Raw genomic sequence first — 11929 nt, forward strand, 5'->3', positions numbered from 1 at the left:
ACGCGAGATATCAACCTTGTTTTCACTGTCAAAGTGATTCTGGCCTTTCTTCATAATAAATGTTAATTAATTACGCGTGCACTATCGCGATATTACAGTCGCGGGTGAACGTGACCAATTTTATCAAACTGTCGCTCTCGTATTGAATCGGAATCTAGAATATCAGTTGCGAAATTAATCATAAATCCTCGAGAACAGTCCCGACAGTGGCCTTTTTAGCAGATTTCCTTACAATCGTCTTCTAATCTTATTGCAGTTGGCAGCAGGAGAACCTTGCCCACAGAATGTAAGGCGAAAACAATATTACCCCAAGAATTACATGGATAGAAAACATTTACAATTACTGTCAACGATATTCGCTGAAACGTGCCCGAACCAGCAGGAGCGGAAAGTGTTACAAACAACGCACACTGCGAGTCTGTGGAATGTATCGTCAAAATACCGTGCTGCCACCTACAGGCTCAATGCATAGCTAACCCAGACTAGGCATTAATCTGTCTCGAAATATTCATCCATTAACCAAGCACACTAGCGCAATACTCACATTTCTGATTAAACATGATTTCCACACATTTTCACTTATATCCCTATTATGCCTGAACAATGTATCACTACAAATACACTATCTTCAATAAATTATTTTATTGCAGTCGTGACAATCGTACAAGGGTTCTGACAATAACTTGAAAAAAACACCATACGATTATCGTGATGCATCTTTTTTTTACAGACTGCAACAAACAAAACATTTTCAAAATTCGCAAATTCTGATACATATTTAACATTATATTGCCAATGCACGCTGTTTTGTCTATGTCTATTTTCATAACTTTTTAAACGTTCTCACGCTAGGTTCCGCCTTTCTGGAACAGTCATGACCCGCGTTAGGCAAGTAATGCGTTTTTACGGGAAATCTTTCAGCTAAAAGATGAACTAGAATGTCAATCATGCATGAATGCAAAAAAACGAGTGCAATCTAATTGTTTTTAATTTGAACGTCTATAATAGTAACTTAACCGTTTTTCGCGGGATATAACTACTGACGGGGTATGAGGAATGAATAATAATAGAATATATTAGATGTACGCACATGTAGATTACGTTAAAAAAAAGAGCGCTGCACACACACATAGATTTTAGAAGTCAACTAACAACACACATCGTTACCGGTGCGATGGCTCAGGGCACGCATTAGATAAATGTAGGTTCCGCAAAAACGAAATGTAACTTTTGTTCAGTTGAGGCCAACATTGAGAAAGCTTGTTTCAAAAAGAAAAACAGCAGGGCGAAGAAAACCCAATAAACCGATCGCAGAAAACAACAACAGCGAACGGTTCACAATGTTGACCAACAGTCAGATGAATCTGATGATTTACAATACAGCGGCATTCAGCACATGCGAGTAAATAAGGTAAATTCATCAACAAGGCAAATGACGTTGATCACAATCTAAATGACGTTAAGGTTCCAATGGAACAGGACACGGAGGCTTCATACAACATCATGAACCAACAAGATTCCATGAAGTATTTCAATAACGCGAAGCTAGGCGACGCTAAGGACGATTTCGCAACGTATTCAGGAGAGAGAATTAAGTGTCTCGGTTCATACAAGGTGCACATTACCTACAATGTTCATGAGGTGAACCACGAAATATACGTTGTAGAAAAGGGAGGGCCTCTCTTATTCGGTATATCGTGGCTGGGAAAGATCAAACTACTGTGGAACGAGATATTCGGCATGGAAGTATACGCGACTACGAACGTGACGTCACGCACAGACGAAACGAGGCAAGGGCGTGTTAACAATCTGATCGAAAAGTTCCCGGAATTGTTCTCCGACAAGGTTGGACATTTAAAGGGGAATGTAGGGCGACTACACCTGGAGGAGAACGCGACTCCGAAATTCTGCAAGGCAAGGAACACGTGTGCCTTACTCCATTCGCCCCGTGGTGGAATTGGAGTTGGAAAAGCTGGGAAAAATAAACATTATCAGTGATTGGGCCACGCCTGTTGTGCCAATTATTAAGGCTGATAAATATGTAAGATTATGCGGAGACTACAGTGTAACCTTAAACCCAGTGCTGCGCCCAGACAAACACCCAATGCCCAGGATTGAGGATGTTTTCGCAAAGTTAGCTGGCGGCGAGAAGTTTACCAATTTCGATCTGAAAAATGCGCATCTGCATTTGGAAATGGACGATAAGTCAAAGGACTTGCCATCATAAACACGCACAAGGGTCTGTACCGAGTGAGCAGGCTCCAATACGGGGCCAAACCCACGACTGGAATGTGACAACGGCTAATGGAACAGGTTCTACAAGGAATTCCTGGAGTCGAATTCATCTAGGATGACATATTCATGACTGAAACGATGGGGAGCACTTGACAAGATTAGAGAGTCTTCACACGGCTTAGCGAACACGGGCTAGTGCTGAACGCAAAGAAATGTAAATTCTTGCAGCCTAGTGTGGCATTTATGGGTCACATCATCGACAGGGACGGTTTGCGTAAGTCACAGGATAAGGTGGACGCGTTAGTAAACGCACCTGCACCGACGGATGTCCAGACACTTCGTTCGTTCTTTGGTTTGTTGAACTATTATCATAGATTCCTGCCTCTCGTCAGCAATTTACCCCCTCAATCAGTTGCTACAAAGGGAAAAGACTTGATAATGGACAAAGGAGTGCCAGGACGCTTTCAAAAGGGCCAAGTTAAGGATTGCGGAAGAGCAAGTGTTGGCACACTACAATCCAAAATTACCGATAAAACTAGCTACGGTATAGGTGCTGTATTATCGCACGTTATGGGAGGAGAAGAGAGACCTGTCGCATTCGTTCGCATCTCGCAGTTTGTCCATAGCGGAAAAGAACTATGCACAAATAGACAACGAAGCGCTTGGAATTGTCTAAGGTGTTCAGAAATTTTCATACCTGATAGGAAGAAAATTTACGCTGCTAACGGGCAATCGACCACTTACGCGGTTGTTCAACCCGTCGAAAAAAATTCCAACTACAGCGGCTGCGAGATTGACGTGACAAGTGATATATTTGAGGGGATTTGACTACGAGATACAATATCGACAAAGCGTGGATCAAGCTAACGCGGACGCACTGTCGCGATTACCTTTGCCATGCAAAGTGAGTAAATCTGAGAAACCAGACGACTGGAAGCTGTTCCACACTGACTGTTTCGCTGTACTGCCTGTATCTATCAAAACAAATTAAGGAACAAACACGATGTGACCGGACACTATCGCATGTTGTTATGTATGTACGATATGGCTGGCCTAGCAAACGGGAGCCTGAATTTGAAGCGGATTACAGACGACGCAATGAATTGTTTCTGGTTGAAGATTGTGTTTTGTCGGGAAATCAAGTTGTGATACCCCCAAAGCTACAAGGAACATCTCGGTGTAGTGCAAATGAAGTCAGTTGCACGCGGATACTTCTGGTGGCCTAGAATGGACTAGCAGGATGAAGCGATAGCGAAGTCATGCCCAGGATGTCAACTGGTGCAAAAGGAAGCACCTAAAGCACCACTACACTCATGGGAATGGTCAGAAGGAGTAACACATGTTAATTCTGCACCTTATCATCCCGCCACTAATGGCTTCGCTGAGCGATTTGTGCAATCGTTCAAGAACGGGCTGAAAACTGCCAAGTTTTATAAGGATGACAAGTAACTGAAATTGGACAATTTCATGATGTACTACAAGAACGCACCTCATGCAACGACAGGAGTTAGTCCTGAACAGTTACCCCTGAAGCGAAACCTGAGAACGCGACTTGCCTTGATTAAACCTGATATAAAGCGAAAAGTGTCCGAAAGGCAAACGACACAAAGTGGATTACAGAATTCGGAATTGGTAAAACAGTGTTAGTCAGAGATTACAGAGGAAGCGACAAATGGGTTACTGGCAAAATTGTTGGATCGCTTGGTCCCCTTTCCTATTCTGATAAAACACAGGAAGGTAGATTGTGGAAGAGACATGTTGAACAAATAAGAGAAATTCTACTACCAACGCGCAAAAGCCTATCCACGGATTGGCCGCGGTCAAGTTCGCTAGGGAGTGCAGCTACATTAGATAATGAACCACAGTGATCAGCTCATAATAATTCTTCTACTGTTCATATTACACAATTACTTTAGCTCAGTTACAAGGAGTTATGTACATACACAAAAGCTATATGCTTCACAAGTATTAATACGTATATACATCTGACACATCTACCACACGACTCTATTGGCAACAAATCCCCAACAAAATAAATTGCAATTTTTTCATCCACCCTTTTCTCCCATATATCCTGTACCTATAATACTCATTATTGTATAGACAGATAATCACAGCAGAAACAACGAAAAACAATAGGCCATTCATGTATGTGTAAATGTGCAAACTCCGAAGGAATCCAACCAATTAAAACCGTTTTTGAACACAGCATGTTTCTCCCCCTCTCCATCGGCGCATCGCCTGTGATCTATCAGAGGTTGCGATGTCTGCAAACTGCATTCTATCGTAGATCCGGCTCCTCACTGATAGAGCGTTTTATACGCAGCAACATCGTTGTGAACCACGGATCAAGCCGCGAGATCTTATCATGTGCCCTCACTATCTCTGTGAAGTCCTCGACGCTTTCCTCCTCCAGAGCGATAAGCAGCTTCTGCAAGACAAACAGTTTCATCGTTTTCAGTTCGTCAGTTCCCAGTTCTCGCTTTCGTTTTTAAGCAATACAATATAAAACAAACAATTAAGAGCTCAACGTGAGTGATGTTTCCTATGCTTTCTGCAGATTATAGCCCCGAACACACTAAGCGACTTTCACCGGCGATTGAGTCGCCTGACTCAATCGCCGGTGAAAATCGCCTAGTGTGTCCAGTGAGTCGATGGCAATTTTTGAGTCGGGCGACTCAATCGGGTGATTATTTGAGTCGCGCGACTACAATCGCCTAGTGTGTCCGGGTCGGCGAATGAGTTGCCAGAATGTACAATTCATCAGCCAATCAAACGGTGCCATTTTCAATCATGTGACGCCGAAAAATCGCCGATGAATCGAGCTGAAAATCGCCTATTGTATCCACTCAGTCGCCCGACTCAGTCGCCCTAATCAGTCGCCCGACTCAGTCGCCCGACTCAGTCACCCGACTCAATCGCCTGAAAAATCGCCTAGTGTGTCCCAAGCTTAAGAGACACTGGTTAGGGCATTATTCCATATTTGACACTGCAACAATGACACAACATCTCTTAGTGATACTTCCAGTAGAGACAATCAACTGCAAACTTATCTGTGGACATTTAACAGCTGAAAGCAATGAGATTCGCATGGCATCACACAAGTGCTTAAGAAATAAGTAGGAAAAACTGTTTTCATAACTATGTTACCTTTAGAAATGTGCATTCCCTTGAATCTATGAAGGCAGGAAACATCTCCTCGTACCTGTTCAGCGCATGCTGACGAACAAATGTAAACGATACCTGGTGTAGATTATTTCCAGCAAAGATTATTTCAATAATGGAATTTTAAATAGGAGAAAATTTCACTGTTCCACGTTGTCATATATATCACCATGTATTTCATAAACTTTTTTTCAGTACTACTCCACACAGACCCATTTTAGAGTAAACTAATGCGCAGAGTAACATGGCTTGTACATCATGCACCTACGTACGAACACCATTTTAATGAGTGATTGCACCTGATGGAGCTCAGATGAGCTAACAATTACCGACAGAAATGCAAACTGCAAAATTTTACATAACAAAGGGCCAATTTTCTAGCGGCACATAGTGAATTTTTAGGATTCTATTGTTGGATAAACACTTTTATAGGGAGTGTTCATTGCAAAAATCACAGAAGGGAACATGACTCTCAGGCTTATCATGTGACAGGAATGAAGAGGTTTTGCTACGATCATGCGCAGAACATTGCTTGTACTTGTATATGTCTCTTACCTGACCATTGAGAACGTCAACACACATGTGACATAGAGCTGCCCGGAAGAAATGTTCCTTGGCTCCCCACTTGAGCAGTGTGGAGTCTATAGATGCAGTCCCAATCTGACCAAATATAAATGAGGACTAGTACATCTTTTCAAGCTCCCAAAAAATAATGTTAATCTATGAAAACGTGTCGAATTTGGTCTTCAACACACGTGTGCTGATTAAAAACTGTATAACAAGACTGACTAACATTCATGACATAATAAATAGTATAAAGTAGTGATGTCGCCCGACTCACCGACGAAAGATGGCAGCACATTACACCAAACCACCTGGTGCTTACCTTTTCATATATTTCTATAGCTCGCTCGTAATGCTCCATTTTTGCCGAGTTTTGTGCCACTTTCAGGTAGCATTTGTTAGCAGAGGCTGTTGACTGTTCTGCATCATAGTAGTCACCTGCTATCTGATAATGCTCCACAGCCTGTAGATCACAAGCTCTGCATTAGTCTTCTAGGGAGGGAAGAAGGGAGTGAGGGAGGCAGGGAGAGAAGGGGAGAGGGAGGGAGGCAGAGAGGGAGAGATGGAGGGAGGGCAAGAAGGAGGGAGATAGGGAAGGAGGGAGAGAGGGCGATGGAGAGAGGGAGGGAGGGGGAGAGGGAGGGAGGCAGAAAGGGAGAGATGGAAGGAGGGCGAAAGGGAGGGAGAGAGGGAGATAGGGAGGGAGGGAGGGAGGGAGACGGAGAGAAGGAGGGAGGGCGAGAGGAAGGGAGAGAAGGAGATAGGGAGGGAGACAGAGAGAAGGAGGGAGGGCGAGAGGAAGAGAGAGAAAGAGGGAGAGAGAGATAATCTGGAGCCTGGTTTCTATCTTCTAAGCAAATAGGTTTCTCTTCTAGGCTGTCTATAAACAGTGAGAGGTTTTAACAGTCAACTACTCAGCTTAGGGCTTCACCAGAAGCTTGTTATCCTGTTTCCCCTTACCTTATCTACATCTAAGATATTAGTCTCGTATAGTTCAGCCATTGTGATGTGATGTTTGGCAGCCATTGAAAACCGGCCCTAGAGAGAATCCACAGTGAAGTCTTACAGAGTAGTCACACAAGTTAAATGCATAATAGATACTCACACAATTACATGAATACAACCTGCCAAATTATCAGTGGCCACAAATAAGGGCAAGTGAAATATTTCTATAATATTATGTGAAAATTAGTGAAAATTAGTGTATATTTAATTGTAACATTTTTGTTTAAAAAATATATATAAATCCTATTGTGATAACATTTATTAAAAATCATGTGTGAGTCATTGTAATTAAAATAATACTTGTTTATTTCTTGTACACAAAAATTGATTACATAAATTAGGTCAGCAGTTTTTCACTTTTTGTACCAGTTTATGTTACCAGCAAAAACCTAGCCAATTCATGGCAGTTAAAAATTATTTTATCGAGGTATAGTGACATTCTGAAAATTCCTGGACTATATGCTTGCTGCTATAGTACTGTACTTACAAAGTATTAGCCCTAACAGAGCTACAGCTACAGACTATTACAGCCTTGCTTACTTTAGATGTCAGCAAATCTACTGCTTTTGTGTAACACCTTATCGCTTCTGAAAAATGCAAAAGAGTAAGTGTAATTTTCGGCATTTTGTGGTCTACAATTTTACTCACAATCAATAACATAAAAGTTGGTATAGAACACAAACCCATAAAATCCGAAAGCCACTTTGTAATCCCAATGGGATTAAAAAATTCCCTCGTATTACAAAAAAAAACATTTTGTGGAATACAGACTCACCTGGACAATCACATTTGCAAAAGCACTTTCCGGCATCTACATAGTGCTGTGCAGCATTGTGAGAAGTGTCCATCTTTGTCTGGCATAAACCAGCATCACAGAAAGCCTGTCCGGCTACTATAGAACACAAAAAATACAAACTCAATCACTCAGCGTTATGTTTGCACAAGCTAATTCAACAGATTATTTCTATTTTCCTCAAATCAAACACAATTATTGTCCTAATTTCTACTGTGTGCATAGATACAGTTTACATTTCATGGATTACATTATGTCACAGTAAGGTTTACCATAAAAGAAGAGAGTATACTTTATTTATCCACATAAAAGATGAGACACAGTTCCGGGTTAGCCCAAAATTTTTAGAAGCAATGTTGTTTATGGATGGATTGGGAGGGCCCAGGAGAGGATTGTACAAATTAAAGTGAATTACGTGTATAACAAGCAGCCCCAATACACAGGAAGCTGGAACAGTTAGAAGACATATATACATCAAGCTGTGAAAACACTTCATGACTGTTTTGGGATTGTCAAAAGTAAACATAGCTGGATATTCAGGCATGTTGATTAGGCAATTAGGGCATGTGGACGGATTTATGGAATGCCGCAAATCAACTTCAGCTTTGAAGGCATGTCGATGCGACATGCATTAAAGGCCTGGGTAGAGCCTCACAGTATAGGAAGCCAGTGTAAAACAATTGTGTAGAATAAGGTATCACACATGGCAGATCAACCAATCAAACACATTGTTTACAATAATAATGTCATGATATACAAGTCTCTGCCATATATGTAGTCTGTAATAATTATAGCTAATCTGCACTAATTCCACTTGAAGAGTGGCATGTACCAAAATGCTTCTCATCCCTGTTTTTGCTAAGGCAAGTGTATCTCACCTCACTTGTCGTAGCAATTTTATCCTAACACAAGCAGAGCAATTGTGATAGGTAATTCATTTCTACCATGATGGTAAAATGCACTGGTCTGATTACTGTGATAAAACCTCACAGTCTCATGCACATGCACAGCATTACAATACAGATCTACTGAAAGGTTTTAACTGCATTAAAGATAAGCATTTAGACTAGATATTATTTTTATAAATATGGATATAACTTACAACTCCACTTTTTGGCTACCTTGAAACAGTTTCCAGCTCTGACATAAAGGTCACTAGCTTCTTCTAGCTTGGATGACATTGCTCCTCTATAAATAATAAATTACAGTCAATTGTTATCACTGTTGTATACTAAAAAGTTACCCACTAACCACTAACCAGTGCTAATAGTTTTACAACTATAATAATTATTATATATATATATATACAGGGTTCTCCAAGCTTTTTCATTATAGCATGGGGGTGCTGCTCAGTGCTGGGGGGTCTGCGGGGCATGCCCCCCCGGAAAAATTTTTGAATTGTAGAAGCTCTGAGATGCAATCTGGGACACTCTGTGTGTAAATTTGAATCACTGCATGTGGGGTGAAAATGTTTGTTTTGCATGGGCAAAGCTATCGGAAAATTCAAAATAATAATGGAATAAAAATACTAAAATGTAGGGGTGAACTTGCTGGTTTGCTGGTTCCAAATCGAGTTCACCTCTCATAAATCAGAAAACCTGACATATACCAGTGTTGGAAATAGCAGCTGCTCCCATAGTCCCTGACTCGTAACTTTTCAGCAGGGCTGGCTACTTTTGGAGCAGGACTGGCTAATTTTCAAGAAAATTACTGTAGCTAATATTGCGGATTTAGAACTTTTTTTAATTGTAATAATGCCATTGGAAATTAATTCACGATTTAATTCACGATTAAGATTTCTTGATGAGCTAGAAAACACTCGGATTTGAAGTATAAAAATGAACATTATTGTACCCGCTAGCCTACACCAGTTGGTTGGGATTGATTGTCAGTTCAGATGCAAAATATTGAAAGCAAAAGGTTATACAACATAGATAAATTGGGTACTATAACACGCGTATAATATAAGATAGCCGAGTCGGTTTAGATTTAGTGTTAGGGTTAGGGTTATGGATAGGGATAGGGTGACTGTTTGTACTTGTGTGTGAGGGACTGCCGTACCTGTAGCCTCTGCGTATAAACAACGTGTATTAATTGTTTGAACTTCTTGTGTATACACCAGCATGGCGGCTATGATATTTAGAGTGGCGGGTGCATTTTAGGATAGCGGGGCTCGACGATAGCCTGGCGGGCCGCCAGGCTATAAGTGCTCTTGGAGAACCCTGATATATTATAATAGTTTAAAGTTTTCTCCTGAGTTTTGTATCCAAGTGAAGATTTTTACCATTGTTTGACATCGATTGGTGTTTTTGAGCAACCTTTTAAAGTATTTCGTGCTGTGTCCCAAGCTAGTGTCACATAAAGCAGAAGAAACTACTATGTCTCAAAACGCAAACTGGCAAACATATAGCTCTACCTATATAGCTAGTCCTTTGTAACAACCAGTCGCAGAGAAAAGGGCTGCAGAACATATAGCATGAACATAAGTAGATACTCATGTGTATGTAAATTATCCATACATCTATGCATGTATAACTCTGTAAATAAGCAGCACTCTCAAATAGTAGCATCCAGAGAGACCGGGTACAAGATGGCGTTGCGCAAAAGATGCGTTGTTCCCCGACTGCCGAGAGCGGATAAGCCACGCACTTCTGTGGGAGCTCGGCGCACGCAACCGCGAGGTGTTGTATGTAGCATCTCGCGCTGCCCACTATACGGATTCGCGTGCCGAAGAGGAGGGCGGGCGCACGAATCTGTATAGCGGGCAGCGTAACATTGCGCAGTTTTTGTGACAACTACACAACTGACCCCCGCTGTTTTTGCTGGCTGGCTAGCTGGCGGCTCTCTCTCTCGCTTGCTGTGTTGCAGATAAGCGCTGCACTGCGCGCTCTCTCTCTCTCTCTCTCTCTCTCTAGCTCCCACTCGCCATGGTCGGTTTTGCTCTCTCTCTCTTTCGCTCCCGCGCTGCGTGTAAAAACTGCCACCGTTGCATGCCGCCCGCTGCGCAAAAACTCCTATCTCTCTCTCTCTTTCTCCCACTCCCACGGGCGGTTTTGCTCTCGCTCTCGCGCTGCGTGTAAAAACTCGCACCGTGGCCACAGGCAGATTGGCCGAGGAGGAGGGGGGCTGCAATCTCTCGCTACGCCGTATATTCGTAAAAACATCTGGCTGATTGACACAACGCTTCGCTCTTAATATAGTCTTATACTTTTTCGAAACTTGAGCCTCCAAGGGCCTGTGGTACCAGGGTACGTTCCGGTATACCGGACCGTACCCAGGGTACGTTCCGGCAGTACCTTGGGGGACATAGACCCTATCAGCAATACTAATAGTAACAGATAGTAATACTAATACTCACTGAGTAGGGGGGCCTAATAGTAATAGGCCCTATACTAATACTATAGTACTAGTACAGTAGTAGTAATTACTATTAGTATGAAGGTAAACATTGTCATTGAAACAATTCTAAACCGAAACTGGTTACCCAAAGAATGAGCTCAGCCTCCCAGCAGGAGAACTCATTTTCTTCTGGGCTTCTTGAATTAATTGACGTCCCTTTTGCTCTTGATCTCCCATTGTGATAGCCTTGTTTGTTAAAATGCGCAGAGTGTATAGACTATAAACTTTTCAGTGAGGGCGCTGCCATATTTATTACGTTACTGTCGCCATCTCGCGGTAAAATTCCCGATATTTCTCAATCATCCAATGATCCATTGAATATACGCTACGTAATAGAAGAACATTATGAATATATAAATTTTCTGTTCAAGAAAAAAGTTACTAGTCTATGATCCCATTGATACCATCAAAAATAGATAAAGACAAGGAAGATAGAGAACGAGATTAATGCTGTCCGTCGTCATCGGTCCGGATATATGGAATATATGGAAATATATATATATATAGGAATATATGGAAATATATATATATAGCGTATAGTATAACCTAACCATAGTATAACCTAACCCTATCGGGTAACGCAGTTACGCTTAAAACAGCCGCTTGTGAAAATAGACCATGCCATAAAGACATTTGATAATTAAATTGTCAATATAATTTCGCCATCTCCGTACGCATAGCATATTCGGATTCGCACACACACACACACACACACACACACACACTCACACACACACACACACACACACACACACACACACACACACA

The 11929-nt window shown here is 41.7% G+C and overlaps 1 protein-coding gene across 1 annotated transcript; it reads right to left on the minus strand.

Annotated features, from left to right (window-relative positions):
* Positions 1–627: 627 nt before the first annotated feature.
* LOC106817508 (alpha-soluble NSF attachment protein-like) lies at positions 628–11404 on the minus strand. The gene is made up of 9 exons (XM_014822179.1): positions 11247–11404; positions 8865–8950; positions 7745–7861; positions 7510–7556; positions 6925–7002; positions 6287–6427; positions 5956–6060; positions 5386–5454; positions 628–4666 (listed from the first exon to the last, which is right to left on the minus strand). Exons 1-9 carry the CDS (start codon positions 11336–11338, stop codon positions 4517–4519), a joined length of 885 nt encoding a protein of 294 aa, XP_014677665.1. The 5' UTR covers positions 11339–11404; the 3' UTR covers positions 628–4516.
* Between the last annotated feature and the right edge of the window lie 525 nt (positions 11405–11929).

The sequence above is a fragment of the Priapulus caudatus genome, unplaced genomic scaffold (assembly GCF_000485595.1).
Source record: "Priapulus caudatus unplaced genomic scaffold, Priapulus_caudatus-5.0.1 Scaffold34, whole genome shotgun sequence".
Taxonomy (NCBI): domain Eukaryota; kingdom Metazoa; phylum Priapulida; class Priapulimorpha; order Priapulimorphida; family Priapulidae; genus Priapulus; species Priapulus caudatus.